Genomic DNA, 18,055 nt, shown 5'->3' on the forward strand with positions numbered 1-18,055 from the left:
CCTTTGCCGCACAAAACCTGGTGTACAGAGGGCTGCTGGAAAGAGAGCTGGCCCTGTTGCCATGGCAACAGGCAGCAAAGGCCCCACTAGGGCCTCTCCCCCCCAGCCCCAGCATGCATTGCTCCCATCAGGCCCACTCTACCATTGCCGAAGTGTGAAGCCCCTCCAGCCCATGAGGGGAACAGAGGAAGGGATCGGTGCCAGCAGATGCTTTGGCGTTGGGGAAAGTCCAGTTCTTGCTCTGCTGGGTGTGTCGCGGCTTGCTGGGCTCATTGCAGAGGTCTGTGAGAGGAAGACAGAGATGGAGAGCTGGGAAGCCAACTTCTCCTGAACCCTAAGGGCATGGTGTGAAATAACACAGGCCCAAGATAAGGGGAATGAGAGAGAGAGAGAGCTGTCTTCTGCGGCATTTTAATTCTCAAACTATTTCCGCCTTCATGCACCTGCTTCTGAATATATCTGTAATGAAAATGTAAGGTTTCTAAGGCCTCACAAGTACACCCCTCCCAAAAAAATGTTTGCATGAATGCAGGGAATGATGAATACTTGAAAATGAGAAAGCTCTTTCAGGGAGGAACTTTCAGCATTTATCGGATGTGATTCCTTCATCCAGAACTAGCCCCAGAGCCTCTTGCCTCTATAGGCACTAAAGGCAGCTTCGCAATATTATAATCATTAGACCTGACTTCAAATTGTGACAACACAACCTGAACAACTAAGAAGCATGGACAAAGCACCCTTTTATCCATGGAAAAACATGACTGGAATCCTCCTTTGGCAATATCATGGTATTATCAGAACATCTGCATCTGGAAGAGGTGGGTAGTCATACTTCCAACAGCACTCCAATAGTTCTAACCTGCTTGGGCTAAACATTTCCTATTGAAAACTCCTTTCCAAAGGTACAAACCTTCTGGACAGCCCCTGTGATCACGATGCCCGGAGGTTGGCTCGGCACTGGTTAAGACCCCATGGAAAGCTGGCATGCTTTGGTGCTTGCTAGGCCCCAGCAGGTCCTCTGTGCTGGGCACCTCCCTCTCCAGCGTCCGGGCTTTGCGGGGCACCCTGGTAACAGGCGGGGGGCCCCGCGCTGGGAAGGGTCCAGCTGGTGGAGGATCAAGTCGCGGCCTCAGCTTAGGCACACTCTTACAGGGCATCCCGCTGCAGTAGTCAGGTGGAGGGAAGGTGCCAATGCCGCTGTCCAGAGTCCGCGTCAGAGAGCTACACACTGTGGGCAAGAGCAGAAGCAGTGCTGAGGGGTGAGTCATCAAGGCTTAAAGGCCTTCCTGTCTCCTCAACTTCTCAACAGCGCAAATTAGGGGCACCAAGCCCCATTCTGGAGATGCTCTCAGGGATATGTTCCAGAGATGGGAGGAGCCAAAGGCCGAAGGGACAGGCCTCCAAGTATAGCAAAGAGCAGCATATCTTAGCTGAAAGCCCTTCATACCTATAACTAAGCCTTAGGAAAAGCATTTCAACTGTTTAGGATGGGGACAAATTACCCCAAAGCCAGGGCACCATCAAATGATCAGTGCTTGGCAGAAAGGGGTATAACCAGGAAATGGGCATGGCCTTCTGGGAAACACAGAGGGCTGTGTTTATCCCCCACACCTGAGGCTCTATACCACCTGGTATAAAACAAGGGTGGAAGAACCTCTGGCCAACTAGATGTCTTTGTACTCCCCACCAACCCAGTCAGCATGGTCAATGGTCAAGCTTGATGGGGGTTGGGGTCCACAGGATATGCAACCCTCTGATAGGGAACCCTGGAAGCCCTGGCTTGACCCAAGCTGCCTTAAATAAGGACAACAAACATGTGAATTAAAAGCAAATGCAAAATTTGGAAAAAAAACAGAGTGATTAAACCACAACACCAAAACTAGATATAGGATGCTTCCAGACAGAGGACTCCTAACCCTATCAATCAAAAGACTGTCCAGTTATTTTTGTTGAATGGTTAGTTTCTGGTAAGGAATAAGATGGAAACGATGGGAAATACAGAATGTTTACAGGTAGAAGACAGTAACATCTGGAACCCCTGTAATATTCCAGGAGTGAGGCAGGATGACTGGATAAATAAAATCCTCCTTTGGAAGACACCTTTAAGCTGACAGATTTCTTTTGGAATACAATCAAATCTATTCCTAAACGATTTAAGTTCCTGTTCTTGAAATCTCTGCAGGAGGTTATTCTTAAGCACATAAAAGCCATGTATTACCTCTCTGGGAAGCAATTCTTTATGGCTTTTCTTTCCTGTGTGCAGACAGAGTACAATTTATGGAAGTGTGCAAAGAATTGTGGGAATTTGCCCATTTGGACTTTTATCTCACTTGGATCTCCTTGTGCAGAACAAGCAGGAGTCATTGCATCCTTTAGCAAGTACACCAATGGGATAGAAATAGGACACGTAAGGCTCCTACCAGCATGCATTCCCCTCGTCAAAAAAGCACCATCGGGCCCGCAATCTGCTGGGCTGTGCACAGGTCAAGTCTGGCTCTTCTGAATGAACCATGGCTGCCCTCTACAATTCATCCACTCAGCTACAAACACCAAGAAGTAGGGGTGGGGAACCTCCGTCCATTCAAGGGCAAATTTCAATTTCAGAGAAGTTCCTGGGGGGGTACACTGCAGTGATGGGCTGAAGCAAAGGGGGGCAGGGCCAAAGATAAAGAGGGAGGGACGAAAAAATACCACATTTTGGCTTTTTGTTCCCACTGCCTGTATTTAAACCTTAGGAGAGGCACTTCTATCACTGAGAATACAGAAAATCTGCACAAAGGCTAGGAAAGCACCAGTGTTTGGGTGAAATGGTGTGGGGCAGGGGAAGGAGACACAGCCATCTGAGGACCCTTGGAGGGCTGGACTGTAATCCCAAGCAGGCCAGATTTGCCCCACAGGCCTGAGGTTCCCCATCTCTGCCATAAAGCTCACCTGCAAAGTGCTGGGAGGTCACTGACTCAGCCAGGCTGTCATCAGATGGATTCTCCTCTTGCAAAGTTGCATCGCGAAGCTGCAGGGCAAACAGGGAGATGGGTAAGCGAGGACCTTGAAAGCGGTTGTGGACATGGGCCACAGGGACTCACCGACTGTGAAGAATACCAGGGTGAATCTGGTGGCAGCCGAGTCCAACTCACCTTGGCGGGTGCCTCTGGGCAGGCATGAAGGTGCCCAACAATGCCATTGCGTGGAGGCCGGAGGAGGCGGGGATCTTTGGCATCATGCAGGCCTCGCTGCAGGCCCTGCAGGTCATTCTTCTGCTCCAAGTGAGTCTCAAATGGGGCCTCTTTCCCATCCACCCTGCAGCAGACCAGGGACAAGGATGATCAAGCCTTCCTTCCTTTTCCCTTCTCTTCTCCCTGAACCTCTCTAGATGGCAAAGGGCTGTCAAGGCTCAAAGCACAATCCATGAAGCCTAGCTTCCCCCAAGCCCACCATCACCCACGTTCCCTCATCAAACCCCTCGTGGCAAAACCCGGGAATCCTTGCCCACAGGCCCACAGCTACTCTCCCTTGCTCAACTAGCCCTCTGGATCCTGGTGGCTTGCCACACCAACACAGAAACTAAGAATTTGGTATGCCAAGAATCGCAGTCATTTTACAAAATGAGTGGGTAAGGGGGGATTTCTAGTCCTCATGAATGCGAAAAGCAGCTCAGAAGCTATGTGGCACATCCGCTGAGGCTTAGAGCTTAGGAAGTAGGATGAGCAGAGCTTCTAGTACTCAAGTAAGAGAGACCCAGTGCTCTGCACAGCTACTTGCTCGTCACCAACAAGCTTCACTCTTCTTCCATTGCCCCAGGGCCTGCCCCCCAGTTCCCTCATTTCTACACATATTTGCATCTTGGGGCTGATTGGGCCAAAATGCTGACAACTGTCTAACCACAGTACTGCTCTTTCTGTCTTTCGTTTTCTTTCTTGAGTTCCTTAAGAACGCCTGGGCAGATGCCAGCCCGCCCATTCCCCCCCTCAAGAACCTACCGGTTGAGCAGCTGCTGCATGAAGTTCTCGGCAGTCACTTCCTGGTACATGAGGGTGAGCTGGCTGTGGCCGGGGTCACAGGCATGGGGTCGGGGCTTGTCCAGAGCCAGCCCATTGATGTAGGCCTTCTCTTCCTCCAGTGCTTTCCGCAGATCCTCTGCTTTCTCCATGAGTTTGGAAATGTTGAGGCTCTCAGCCTCCAGCCTGCGGGAGACCAATTTCCCTTCCTTGCCTTTGGGGGCCTCTGGCCTCCGGCTGAGGGCAGGCAGCTTGCTCTTGCGCAGGCCAAACCAGCTGGCTAGGCTGCTCGAATTTTTCTGCTTCGCCTCACCAGCTGCCAGGCCTCCTTTATGCCTCCGCAAAACATTCTCCTCAATGCCTTTCATCACCTTCTCTTCGATGCTGGCTGGAGGCCCTGCTTTGCCCTTGGTTGGGTCCAGGCAAGGTGGGTTCTTGCGCCCAGCACTGGTGGGCGTTTTGGCTGGTGGTAGGCATGGCTTAGGCTCCTGGGCAGGGGGCTTTGTGGGGGATTTGGAAGGTAATTTGGTGGGACTGCCATGAGGGCTCTTGGCATGCTTCCCAGGTGGTGGGGGCTTGGTGGGATTCCTTGTGGCTGGGGTCCCCAACAGACGGCTCTTGGAGATATGGTGCTCAGGGTCATTCCCACGGGAGCCAACAGAGTGAGAAGAGTAGCACCGAGGTGCAGGTTCACTGCCATGGCATGGCTCCTGGTGCTTGAGGCTGCTGCTCCCTGTGCCCAGCCGGGGGTGGGCCTCACCTAGGCCCTCGGGGCGCTCGCAGGGCCGGGCGGGAGCTCTCCCCTTCTCAAAGCTGGCTGACTCCTTCCCCTCCGTTCCCTTCAGTCTCCCCAGCACAGTGAGCCGCTCTTTGAAGGGCATGTTGGCCACCTCGGGGGTCCGCTTGCTCGGGCCGTTGCCAGCCCTCTTGGAGTTGTCAGTATTCCGGCGAATGAGAGGCGGGGAGTACTTGCTTTCCGGGCCTGCCTTCTCCCGGCCACCCACAAAAGGGCAGGGCTCCAGGGAGACCTCGCTGGCTGGCACCACCCGAGGGGGTGCTGAGCGGCAGGCAGGGGGAAGTGCTTCGGACCCATCTAGCTTGGTGTCTCGGGGAGAGTGCGGATGGGAGCCGATGGCACTGCTGAGGGAGAGCTCCAAGATGTTCTCGTAGTCGTGAGGCTTGTGGTAGCTGAAAGGATCTGGGGAGGTGGGTGTGACTTTGGGGGGCAGAGGAGCTAGATGCCGGCCAGCCTTAGGGGAGGGATGGCCCCCAGCAAGGCTGGAGTCAGTGGGGAAGGGACTGTCAGGGGAGCCCTTGCGGCTGGGCGTGGGAGAGTGGTACACCTCGTAAGTGTTGCTGCGGCACGGGATTTTTGAGCTGCGGGTGAGCTGGGGACTGAGCCGCAAGGCGGCTGGACTGGGAGGTGGTGGCATCTTCAGCAACTTGAGCACCTTGGAGGGAGAGGGAATGGGCGGGCCTGGCCGAGACTTGTCCTTGCCTTCGCCTGGTGCCAGGACACTCAGGTAGGCGGTCTCCCTGCAGGCAGAGGGTGGGCCCAGGGCCTCCAGGCAACTGACAGCCTGGATGTGCTTGTAGCTGCTGACCTGGCTCTCACTGCCATCCATCAAGCAGGGCCCACTGGGCTCCCCGTTCAGCAGGGCACTGTCACCTGCCTCCCGCAGGACTTGCTGAAGGTAAGTCTCCACATCACCCAAGTCCAACTTGCGCTCGGCCAAAGCACTCAGCAGCACCTGCCCAGGGTGCCCTTTCTCCGGGGGATCGGCTTCGCCAGCTTCATCTGAAGAGGAGGAAGAGCTGCCCTCCCCTTTCAGGGGACGCTGCCTGGGCAGACCTTCCCCCTGTGCCAGGAGCAGGCATGGCCAGGCTTCTGCTGTCACCCCTTCTGGAGAACCAGGTTGCCCAGGGTCTCGCCAAGGAGAAGGAAAGGCGAGTAAGGGGTCCATCTCTTCCAAAGAGCGAAGCACCTCCAGAATCTGGGCCTTCTTGCGCAGAAATGGGGAGAGAGCCTCCAAGGCCTGGGGGCTGGGCCCAGGAGTGCCAACATATTGCTCCTCTGAGATAACCTGAGGAGAGTTGGGGGTGGGTGGAGAGAGAGGGGGAGAGAACGGACAATTGGAAAAAGCCTCTGGGTTTTGTAGCCCAACACACACATACAACTTCTGTCTCTGTGCCAGACTTTACTATAGCAAACCACAGAAAACTACCTTGGACTGGGTCTCCCTTTTTGTCAATCCAGCCCACCACCATCTCCTCTGATCTGCAGGCAGAACAGGGCCTTCCCACCCAAAAAGCCTTTTAACCGGAGACCCCCGGGATCAACCCAGGACGCTGGGTCACCAAAGCAGGCACTGTGCTACCGAGCATGCTCCCTCCCCAGGCAAGCCATGCAGCCAACCACCGTGGCTCCATCATCCATGAGACATGAATTCTGAGCTAAGCAGGAACCCACCAGGTGCAATGGGGCCTACCTCAGCAGCTCGGGTGCCCTTTGGAGCCCCACGCATTTTTATCCTTGCCTTCTGTTCCACAGGTCTATCTAAAGCCCAGCCCTGCATGAACTGCTTTCGCCTTCCAGCTTTGAGTGCTAAGGAGATTGTCCTGCCTTCCCCCTCCTTCCCTATGCCTGCTAACTAGAACACTTTCTTGACTGTTCGGCGCACCACTGCTAAAAGACCATCCCACAAATGGGATGGGGAAAGCCCAGTGTTTTCTTTTGAAGCTGTGACAGTGATCCTTCTTTGAAAAAACTGGGCCATGTCCAAAACTCTCACCACTCAGCAAGAGATGCAGAGCCTGGCACCTTGGGACATCAGCTGTTCCTACAGGATACAGAGTGTGGAGATGAACAGCAATGCAGCAATAAATGGCTCTGGGCCCTGTGCCAAGAAACATACACCTACACTCTTTGAGCAGCTAAAACAACATAATGCATCTATGAAGCTGAGTGGGCAGAGGAGAAAGGGGCATCGGGCACTCAGTCCTTGCAGCTAATCCAGGGCTGGGTAGCGGGAAGGCAGGCAGGACATACCTCTCTCTGCAAGATGCAGCGTCCCAGGGGAAAGGCAGCTGGGAGCTTCTCTACCATACCTGGCTGGGAGGATGGGTCCAAAAGCAAGGAAGTGGGATGGGATGAGAGCTGGGGAAAGAATTAACACCAAAAATGGCCTCAGCCACCAGATGCAGCTGAGCCCATGAACCCTCTACATGAGTGAGTGCACACAAAGATGGGGGCCATTCTCCCCCCTCACCCCCGTGTGCAACCCACACTGCTTGGAAGTATGTATGAATGGAAAAGAAACACATTCACACCGCATCAGTACCCTGCTGAGTGCCCAAACCCAGCTATCAGCAACCTTGGGTTAAGCTACATCTCTCAGCAACTCCCAACCAGCCACGCTGGGAAATGAAGCCCAACCTACCTGCAAGTCACCAAGTTGAGGAAGGCTGACCCTAACCCATGAATGGGAATGGATCCTGCCCACTTGGATTAGCAGATTCCCATATATTCCCCAATGAGCTGCCATGATGCCACAGGGAAGCCCCTCCCTTGGCACCATCTGCACGTGTGTGCCTGAGCATGCTTGGATGTTAGAAAAGGGCCCCATGTTGAATTCCCAAATGACTTGAGGTCTTTTCCAATTAAAACTGTTATGGAGTGGGTAAGTAGTTAAGTTGTTGTAATTAGCTCTAAACAGGAAAGTATTTGGGGACAGCATAATAAATGATCAGGGAAGGCCCCATACAACTTACGCAAAGGACATACCCAGGATCAACGAGCTGAGTTGCAAGGGCAAAGTGGCTATACAGGCAAGAAAGCAGAGGAGTTGCCCAGAGGAGTACAGCTGAGCAGACAAAAAGAGAGGCAGATGGACCTACCTGGGAGAGAGAGCCAGAAGTCAGTTTCTGATGGAAGAGATCACTGAGGGCCTGGTTTTGACGCTCAAGGTCAAAGACCCGCTTTTTCAGCTTGATGCATTCTTCACGGAGGTCCTGAGAAAACAGCTGGTATTGCTGGGTTGCACCATCCAAGCCTGTGTCAAAGAGCAGCTATACTACCCTGACCATTCCTTGCTTGGCTGTTCCCAGGCTCAGGAACTCACTGTCAAGACAGGCCAGCCTGGGTCCACCCCTGGTCTCCTCCCACCACTAGTCAGAGACGTTTCTACTAGGCTGTCTTTTGGCAGGCGGGGCAGCATCCCATGTGGCTGTCCATAAACCTCCAAAGTTAGAGGATCACAGGCATCCATCCAATTGAGGATGGGAGAAGCTTGGGGATGAGCGCTGCCTCCACATTTCCCTCACCCTGCAAAAAACTTGGCTTTCAGCTTTCTGTCTTTCCCCCCTACTCACAGGAAGAACAGTGGAACCTCCCTCCTTCCTCTCTGCCTCCTGAAATGGCCCATCTGGCTTCTCAAGTCACAGTTGCAACTTTGGAGCTGCAGTCAGCAGGGATGGTATTCCATGGCCAGAGTCCCAGCTCCAACCTTGGAACTCTTTTCCAGAATTGGAAGTGGGACACCAACCTATCCTATGATCATCTAGCAAAACTGTAACACTGTGATTAGAGCACATGCTTTGCAAGCAAAAGGTCCCAGATCTGTTTCATCAGGGCTGGGAAAAAGTCCTGCTTGAAACCCTAGAGAGTTACTGCCAGGCAGTGCAGACAGTAAGCTTGAACAAAGGGATCAGAGGTAGGGTTCAGCAAAAGGCTGCTTCCAAAAAAGCACCACTTGGGGCTGTGGCAAGCTTTAAGTGTCACCAGGCAGCCACAAACATTCTATGTTAAGCAATGGAGCAGTGAATAAGGATGTCCAACAGATCCTTCTGTTGTAAACTTACTTGGAACTCTTAAACAAACTGCTAGTTCTCATGGAGGGTCCCCTATCCTATAATAGAAGGCAATAATAGGCTGCTCTGAAGATGACTGAGAATGTATGTGAAACCTTTGGAATGCTCTAAAATGCAATGTAAACATTAAATATTTTTAGATAAGAAAAGATACTTGGGAAAGAGTGACAGGAGTTTGTGCATCATCTGCTTTTCATGCATCTTGTTGCCACCTTTCAGCATGGCACCATGGGATTAACTGCTCCCCCATAAGCAGAAGTGAGCCAATAGCTCAAGCAGCCTCCAGATGATTTATATGACTACCATCATCCCTGGGAGCAGCAGCCCAAATAATCTGGCCAGCATCAGCTTGAGAAAGTCTGGGTTAAATATAAGGGAGAATCAAAGTGAGGGCAACTACAGTGTATTTCTGGCACAAGGTAGTGACATACGGCATATGGAAGAATAAATTGCCTTAGGAGAAATTCTACAAAGAAAAAGGGAGTGGACTAAATAGATGATCTTATACATTTTTACTCAGTAATAACTCCCACGCAGTTCCATGGACCTTCTTCCTGGTAAGGGAGCACAGATTGCTATCTAACCGATTTATTTTCCACGGAGATTCCATCATAATTATATAGGAGTCCACACTGATTGGCCAGTGATTTAAAAGCAGGGAGTTTCTGCCAACAGCCTTTTTTCCCACTTCCCCACTGATGCCTGGCCCAGGATGGATGCTCACCTTTTGGTTTAACAGCGCCTGCACCACATGATTGGCCACCTGCAGAGTGGCAAAGAGCAAGTATGAGTTAAAAAAAATCTTCAGGATGTTTCTATACTGCCCAAAGAACTTCAGCTATTGAGTAGTAGATAAATAAAATAATCATAAATAATGATGAGGATAGGCAGGACCTTGAAAGAATGGCCCAACCAAACAAAGAGAAGGCAGTACCTCATCCAGGCAGCGCTCATATGTCTCTCGCTGGTTCTCATTGGCTTGTGCCAAAGCCAAATTCTCCGCCTGAGGATGTAGAAAAGAATCAGACAGCATGTGAGGGAAGGGTCCAGGAGGTGCAGGAAGAGGAACCACGGAGACCTGGATTCCCCTTCCCCTTCCCTGCACTGCCTCAGCGCCCTTGCCCTTTGGGAAAGGCCTCCCACTGCCTTCTCCAACCTGTGCCCAGCATAACTAGAGGGCACCAGGTTAGGGATCACTGCTGAACTGGAAAGGCAAGAGTTAAGCTCGTATCCATATGAAGAGCACCAAGGGATCCAAGGTAACAGCCTTGGCCAGCAAGTGCCCTTCAAAAAGCAGCAGCAGCTCTCCACAGGCTCAGAGCACATCCCCAGTCACAAGTCCAGCTCGTTGCTCATGCAAAGGGCCCCTATGCATGCCATATTGGGAGGAGATATGATAGGGATGCTCAGGCCTGCTCAAGCAGCCCAGACCTATCTGCTCCACCAGGCTGTTTCTACAGTCCCCACACCTTCTGCACAGAGCATACTGAGAAATGAATGCCTTCAGGCTGAGAGGCCTGGGGCTAGAAGCTGCTGCCTCACAGCAGCAGAGGGTCAGAAAAACTGGTTTGGTTTTGTGGGTTTCCAGTCAACTCGGTTGAAGGCTTGCCCCTCCCCCAGCAGGTGTGTCATCTGGGCAATTTCTGCTCCTTTAACCTAAATCAAGACATTGTTTCTTTCAGGTCCCCAATCTGCAAGTCTCTATTTTTTTCTGAGGAAAGAGTCACACTCCCTGGACAGGACCAGATCTGGTACCTCGAGCTCTCGGAGTCGCTGAAGAAGTTCTGGGGTTGTCGACGGCTCACTGCTGCCCCCTTCTGGCTTCATCTCACCCTGCAGCTTAGTTTCAGACATCATTTCCTGTAGACACAGAAAGGACAGTGATCACCTACTCTCTCCCCAGACTAAGAATATGCCAATAACCATGCTCCCTTTCACAGCAACAGGTATACCAGCAAATCCCAAGCTGGAGGAAGGGCATCCACCACTAGCTCCAACAATGCCACCAGTATGCCTTCTAGAGAAAAGGCACTTGGCAACAACCAAAGAATTGAGAGACATTTTTGGATGGAGGGTTGTTGCCTTTCAGAGATGGGACAGACACAGCTTTCCCCATCAATGTATCTCCAGGTAGGAAAATTTGCTTCTGTTGAGTTTCCTCCTGTCACAAAGCTGACAAAAAGTGGTTCCAGCTGGAGAGGTTCTAGCACTATCAGCCAGAAGGCACTGTGCAACCATTCCATGTTAAGGGGGAAAGAGGAAAGGCAGTGAGAAAACACACTCGGGATACAAATAAAGGACATGATATGGAGCACACATGCACAACCCACCCTAAAATTCCACGAACAAGGCAAGGTGATTGCACTACAAAAGCCCTGCCTTGAAGCACTCAAAGACATCACAGCCTCTGCTGCATGTTACAGAAGCAGAATAGAGGAAAAACAGTGCCAATTAATTATTGGTATATGTCCCACTTTTACCTGGCTTGTCCTCTGAACAGCTTGGTTCTTCTTACACAGGCTGCACATGCAGTGTCCCAACCAAGCAGCACAGAGAGTAAAACCCTCTCCTATTCTACCAGATGTTCCCATCTTCCTAATTCAGAGTCTTTTGCTTAAGCAGCCAACAGAGATGGAGCTGCTCGATCTCATGACTCCAGAGGTAAGAACTGGGCAAAGAACCATATGCCAGAGGACTGAGAATCTGGCCCATTCCATTCTGCTGAGAATGGTTCAAAGGGAACTTGAAGATGACCACACTGTTTCCCCAAGAGAAACTTCAAATCTTTGCTGTTTACAGTGCCTCATTTCCTACGTGCCCAGTGAAAGCACTCCACCAAACAGAATATACTTTCAGTGCTTAGAAACAGCACTAAACTTTTCAGTTGGAGCCAACCAGACTGAAAGCCTCAGCTCCATGATGGAGCACATGTCCTAACTAGCAACTCTCCAATTAAAATAATTTTGGGTAGTAGAGGATGGGAAGGACCTCTTCTGGAGACTTTGAAGAACTGCTGCCTGTCAGAACACATGAACCAACAGGCAGCTTGACTCAACAGATGGCAGCATCATATGCTCATATTTGCAGCATCACTCAAGCCCCTGCTTAATTTTCCTACAGAGAGAGAGAGAGTTCACAATCCATGCAGCTCTTCAACTGAATCCCTGATCCTGGCTTATAGAGCTAAACTAATTGAACTCAGGCTCATTTAAAGAGCCTGCCAGTTCACCATCCAAGCAGCTGTGTCAGATACAGCAGGGGAGACTTCATGCTTGCAGGATCTACTTTGCTTGTTTCTAGAATCCACCACTTGGATCTAAATGCAAAACAGTATCTTAGAAGCAAAGGTAGACAGACTCTTAAAGGAACAGGCCAAGAATGTTTTCAGTGCTGCAGCTGAACTCACTGTCCTTCCACCAAAAAAAGCCTTCCTACCATTCCCTTTCTCTCCCAGTTCCCCACCCAGCTTTCTTTGTTTCAGCAGTTTAATCTGGGAAAGAAAGAACAGTTGTTGCTACAGTTAAACAGCTGGGAGTCAGAAATCCTTGGTAATCTACTGCAAATTTATTACTCTAAAACATCTAGAGACATTTATTTGAATTTACAAAAGCGAACAAGGCTGTTATGGATTGGACATTTTGAAGAGCTTTCATACATAGGGTCACCATAAGTTGGAGACGACTTGACAGAACATTACAACAATATAAATAAATCATTCAGAGATCTGGCACTTTGCCTCATGGCAAATGAAAACCGAATTCACCTTCCGCTCACATCCTGAATTACATTATTCTACATAAAAGACACATTATTCTACATAAAAGACACAGCTTGTAAGTCTCGGTGTACCCATCTTGAATCAACCCAAAGGGAGGCCTACCATAAGGGAAAGTGAAGCAGGTAGAAACCAGATTTGACCACAAGCTAAAGTTTTCTTGTGCAAGTAGTTTGATACCAAACCAGATTCAGAACATTATTTTAATTGACATACATGGGGTGTCCCAAAAAATTTGACATCATTGGCTATGTTATTAGAATACGAATAATGTCAATTTTTTGGGGACACCCTGTTTAGTCCTAAATAAGTTGGGATTATCTTATCTGAAATATCATCTCCTCCTATATACACTATTAAACCACTACGAACTTCAGGGGGACACCTTGCTGTCCATGCTACATCCTGAGAGACCCATTTAGCAGCAGTACAGCAACAAGGCCTTCTCTGTGGTGGCATCTTCCCTCTGCAGTGACCTCACCTCTGCAATGTATCAGGCATCCATGATCATATGCTGTCAAGAAGCATACTTGCTTCCCATGGCTTTTCCCAACCATTTTGTTGTTCTACTTTTATCATAATGCATTGTTTTCTAATCTTCTGTAAACCACTTCTGGATTTTTAAATGGGAAGTGGTATATAAATATATAAGTAGGAACTCTTGCATGCTTTGTGTTTATTTCAATGAGGATTGCTCAAGAGAGCTTCCTAATGGAAGGTGCCTCATGCACATTCATGGGGATGGGTCTCACTATGCTTTCTGTCTGAGACAATGAAATATCTCCACCTAGCTCTGTATCAGCCTTTCCCTTACCTTTTCCTAAGGATCCGGTGGTGGACACTACACCAGGCCAAATCTCCAAGCCTTCCTTCGTTATTTTTACCTGAAAGCCAAGCCAAGTCAAGCCAAACCAGTTATAAAAATGCCAGAAATTACTTTCACGGAGAACAAAAATGGACTTAAGAGCCAATACACCCAATGAGGAATTGTTGCCTTAAAGAGGCACATTCAACTCAGGAAGGAGAACAGCATGTACAGAAAGCTACAAAGTAGTATTTTTAGCACTAGGATTTCTCCATGTTCTTCCACCAAAAACTTGCCTTTGGCCATTCTCCCTTTGTAAGCTTCTATGTAGCAATTACCACGAAAGCAAAGAGAGAAAGACGGGTGGGCGGGCAGATAGGGCCAGACAGCCAGCTTCTTGTTTTTTCTGCAATTGTGGGCCTTCTCTCTGAGGAGTTTGGACACACAGGTTCAAACCCTAAGTCTGGCTACCTCAGAGCCTTCAAACTCACCCTTCCTTCTCCTGGAGTCCTCCCCATATGTGTTGGACTACTTGTCCCATCATTCCTGATCTGTGGTAATGCTGGCTCAAACTTATGGGAGTTGTAGCGCAAACATCTGGAAAGCACCAGTTTGGGGGAGGCTGCTTTAACTGGCAAGGGTAAGGAGTAAACCCAAGAATCACGCACCCCAGCGCCAAGCTTGAGCAGCACTTGCATGCGGGCCATTGCCGCTAACAAAACAGATTTTGCTTAATGCCATCTGTTAGTTGTCTAGATCTAACTGGCATTTCCAAAGATTGGTTTAAACTTTTAAGGCTTTAAAAAATAAAGCCTCCTTCATGCTCAGAGCAGTAGATCCCCCATACTGGTAACTGTCCTGATGCCAACCAGTAAGCTTTACAGTTGAACTGGGATTTAAATCCAGATCAACCGGAACTAAACCCAGCACAACAGTCACTATGTCACCCTTGTGAAGGTCAATGTTGATGGGTCTCTTGCTCTCAAGAAGGACTGGCATGCAAGGACACACACCACCATTCTAATGGGGAGGGGGGTAGGAGCAGCATCAACCTTTTAAGCACAGTTCTTCAAAGTGTTCACATTTCTAGGTATCAGCTTTGACTTTCTTAGACGTCCGATCTATTGGGTGCATGGTCTCTTCCCAGCTCTTAAGAGCAGAAAACTAACTCCATATGAAGTCTGTGAAGCTAGCCACAAAGCTGGGAAAGAAAGCCAGAAACCTCTGAATTGGAGACAACAATATGTTCATTCAGCATATCTGTGGCTTTACCGTACCAGAGCAGAAGCTGGAGTTTGGGAGGAGTGCTATACAAAATGAAGTCTGCATTAAGTTCATTAGTTGAGTCTGGAATTTGTTGGTGCACTTTTTTTTTTTTTGAGGCACAGAACTACTGTTAAAGGAAACCTTCCCTTTCAGATGAGAATGTGCAGAAACCATAAATTGCATCATCCAGCTTTTCCCAACCTGGTGTCTTCCAGATGTTTCAAACTACAACTTCCAGCATTCCTGACAATTGCCTGTGCTGAGAATGATGGAAGCCGAAGTCTGAAGGCCCCTGACTGACAAATATTTACTTGGAAAAGAAACTAGGCATCCTCCTTACTGTTGCCTGAGTTTCCAATGACAAAATTGAAAAAATATGGTCTACTTTGGAGTAAGCTGGGAAACCAAATTAGATCACACTATTATTTTCATGCTTTAAATTGGGGTGGGGAACATCTAGCACTCCAGATGCATGGCAACTACCATCAGTTTTAGCTGACGGGTTGACAGAAGTTGCAGTCCAACAACATCCAGGAGGACCACATGTTCCCCAAGCTTGTTTTAAATTGTCAAGTAGTTTCCTGGGGAAAAGCATACAGAGATGAAGATAGGCACAGCATTTTAGCAGTATTCACAGCTGATGCTGCCCCTGCAGCACAAACCCAACTCTGCAATTGTGCTTTACCTATGAGTAAGATATATACTGGATCAGCAATCTCTCTCACTTCTCCCTTAGTACTAAATAAAGACTGTCTGCCTTTCAGAAAAAGAAAATTGCATTTTAAACCTGCTTACATGGATTGTTTTTCCATATGTGTTCATTCTTCATCTTACCTTTCCCCTGAAAAACTCACAACAGTTAAAAAACTGCTCCGAAGATATGAGATGGGTGCTAGCCAATAGGCCAGTCTCCTCACGCCCCTACTCCAAAATGGTAGAACTTTGGTTTTTTCAGATCTCACTCCAGAACATTCAAATATAGCTGTGCTTTTAAAGCTGTTCAGGTATGTTCAAACCAGCCTGACTGTACTTAAGAAGTTACACCTGACTTTACCATAGCTGGGGGAGGGGGGCAAAAACAACCTCCAAGAAAAAATGTTTTTGCACATTTTGACTTTCATTATTCTATGATGCAGTAATAATTGGTCCTCTTGGTGTGCTTCAGTACTAAGGACCCAAAGAAAATATAATCCCAGCATAAGAACTAATTAGTTCAGTCAGCCAAGACAGACACTCATGCACAGAGTTTAGCATCCCTTTTGTTTCAGTCATCTTCAAGGTTCTAAGGGTAAACAGAAATTAGATCCCCAGATGTTTTGAATGCCAACTGTCAGTATTCTGTCAGGGGCTTCTGGGAGCTGAAGTCCAAAATAACTGGGGATCTGCCTTTTACCCATCTCTAATCTAGGAGATATGGAATAAATTCTCAGAACTCAGCACAGTCAGAAAGTGGTGTGGCAGCAGTTGCGGGTGGGGCAAGGACATGTGAAATCACTTGTGTTAAAAACTGTAGCATATGGACAGTGCTGGGTTTAATGCCAAGTAACATTTCATATTATAGTCTATATATAAAAACACCATGAGTATTTTGGTATTGTTGCTGTTGTTGTTTTGAGACAGCAGCTAGGAGCTAAATTAGGGTTATATTTCTCAAGTATTTTATTTACTTTCTATACTACCCCACAGCTGAAGCTCTTTGGGTGGTTTACAACAGTCCATAAAACAGACATAAAATACAATATTTGTAGTAAAGTCCAGCAAGTATGGACAAAAAAGTTGTAAAGCAATTCCTAACTTTTAAAAGTAACTCTAGCAAGGAAATGGAACTTAGTAGGTAGAGCAACAAGAGAACATGAAACAGAGCTAGTAACTTTAATTTTATGGAAGATGCCAGGATTCAAGCTTGCCTATGCACTACATTAAAAACCCCTCCTGCTCTCAGTTCTAGGTGTATAGGAGCTACTAGGGCAGTTTCAGTCAAGAAAGAAGGAAACTCAGCTCATGCTCCAGGACACTGTAGATCAATCTTTCAGAGCTATGACCCCACCTTTAAACCAAACATGCCCCTGCGGATAAATGTCTTCCTTTCTCACTATATGTGTGTGCAGCTCCTGTTGCAACCCATCTTAGCTCATGTTAAGTGGTGGGTCCTGGCCCACCAACTGAAGACAAATGCTTAAATTTTTTCACACTTTCCAGGACTACAACTGATGCCCAAGTGGAGACTAGGATCAAAATTAACTCCCCAGGTGCCAGAATCTCTAGTTTCTACATCCAGTTCTAGTAGTCACTGCAGTCAATGGGCTAGAGCATAAAGGATGACAATGGAGCAAGGCGTAAACCTATTCCCATTACTATCCCTTGGTAGCCTTGCAACACCGCATGCCCTCCTGTCTCTGGTTTCCTCAGCAACACACAGTGGGTCTAATTAAACCTGGCAGTTGGGATGTTTGGGTCAATGATTGCTTTGAGATGCTCCAATAAGCAGCACTGAGGCTTCTTCTCTGCACTTCCAAAGCAAAGGTGCTCCCCATTTCCTATTGCCAGGCCAACACACACCACCCTAAACAAGCTCCCAGAAATCCCTTGTAGACAGATACCTCTGTCTGCCATGCACATTCCCTTATTAACCACTCTTTAGCATCAGCAACCGTGCTGCATGCCAGCAAACATTCCTGCGTACATACCAGCCGTGCCAAGGTCTCGCACGATCCTCCAAGCTAGTTAGGAGCCAAGGGCACTCAGCCGACTCAAACCAACATGCTGGAAGGACTACGTTTTCTTGGCTGCATTCCTGGCTTGAGGAGAGGGGAGAAAGGAAAAAAGCTGGGTAGTGCCAACATCTCCATGCTCAGCACAAAGAGACTAAGCACAGCTCCCGAGCTGCAGGGAATGTAGGGACGCCCGGACAGCCGTTTGGTCCGAATCCCGTTAGGGATGAAAGGAGCTGCAGCAAAGGACACACTGCCCTGAAGAAAAGGGGTCCTTAGTCTCTCCAATGTCCTTCCCCAGCAATCTCACTCCAGATAACCTGACTCACTGTTCTCGGTACCCCCCAAAGTCACTGTGGGGGTCAAAGAGAGTATCACAGAGGGAGGGAGGGAGAGAAGATCCTGCAGAACCAGATGCTCCATTACACCATCTGCACCAAAAGAGAGTTCCATCAATGCTGCCCAGGAGTACACAGTGCTCCCTCAACCTCTGCCAAACATTCACCCCACAGATTACACCAGTGGTCCAAACCAACCACAGGAAACTGCTAGCCTTCCAACCCACACGTCTCATCTTCTTCATTCAGACTCGTCTCTCTCTCTCTCTCTCTCTCTCTCTCTCTCTCTCTCTCTC

The 18,055-nt window shown here is 48.8% G+C and overlaps 1 protein-coding gene across 4 annotated transcripts in view; it reads right to left on the bottom strand.

The window, feature by feature from the left end:
- NCKAP5L (NCK associated protein 5 like) overlaps positions 1-18,055 on the bottom strand; it is a 41,639-nt gene that overhangs the window by 2,867 nt on the left and 20,717 nt on the right. Inside the window, exons 1-12 of one of the 4 annotated variants that reach the window (XM_044421878.1) lie at positions 17,398-17,627; positions 13,454-13,523; positions 10,620-10,724; positions 9,799-9,867; positions 9,589-9,627; positions 7,893-8,006; positions 7,045-7,152; positions 3,978-6,079; positions 3,135-3,297; positions 2,932-3,010; positions 911-1,228; positions 143-282 (exon numbers count right to left, since the gene is read on the bottom strand). In XM_044421878.1, the coding sequence (XP_044277813.1) occupies positions 143-282; positions 911-1,228; positions 2,932-3,010; positions 3,135-3,297; positions 3,978-6,079; positions 7,045-7,152; positions 7,893-8,006; positions 9,589-9,627; positions 9,799-9,867; positions 10,620-10,721 (3,234 nt within the window). In that variant the 5' untranslated portion in view covers positions 10,722-10,724; positions 13,454-13,523; positions 17,398-17,627. Of the gene's footprint in view, positions 1-142; positions 283-910; positions 1,229-2,931; positions 3,011-3,134; positions 3,298-3,977; positions 6,080-7,044; positions 7,153-7,892; positions 8,007-9,588; positions 9,628-9,798; positions 9,868-10,619; positions 10,725-13,453; positions 17,628-18,055 lie in introns of those variants that run through there. The other 3 variants (XM_044421879.1, XM_044421880.1, XM_044421881.1) reach the window with 3 other exon arrangements.

Source organism: Varanus komodoensis, unplaced genomic scaffold (assembly GCF_004798865.1).
Source record: "Varanus komodoensis strain SLA01 unplaced genomic scaffold, ASM479886v1 scaffold12, whole genome shotgun sequence".
NCBI classification, from domain to species: domain Eukaryota; kingdom Metazoa; phylum Chordata; class Lepidosauria; order Squamata; family Varanidae; genus Varanus; species Varanus komodoensis.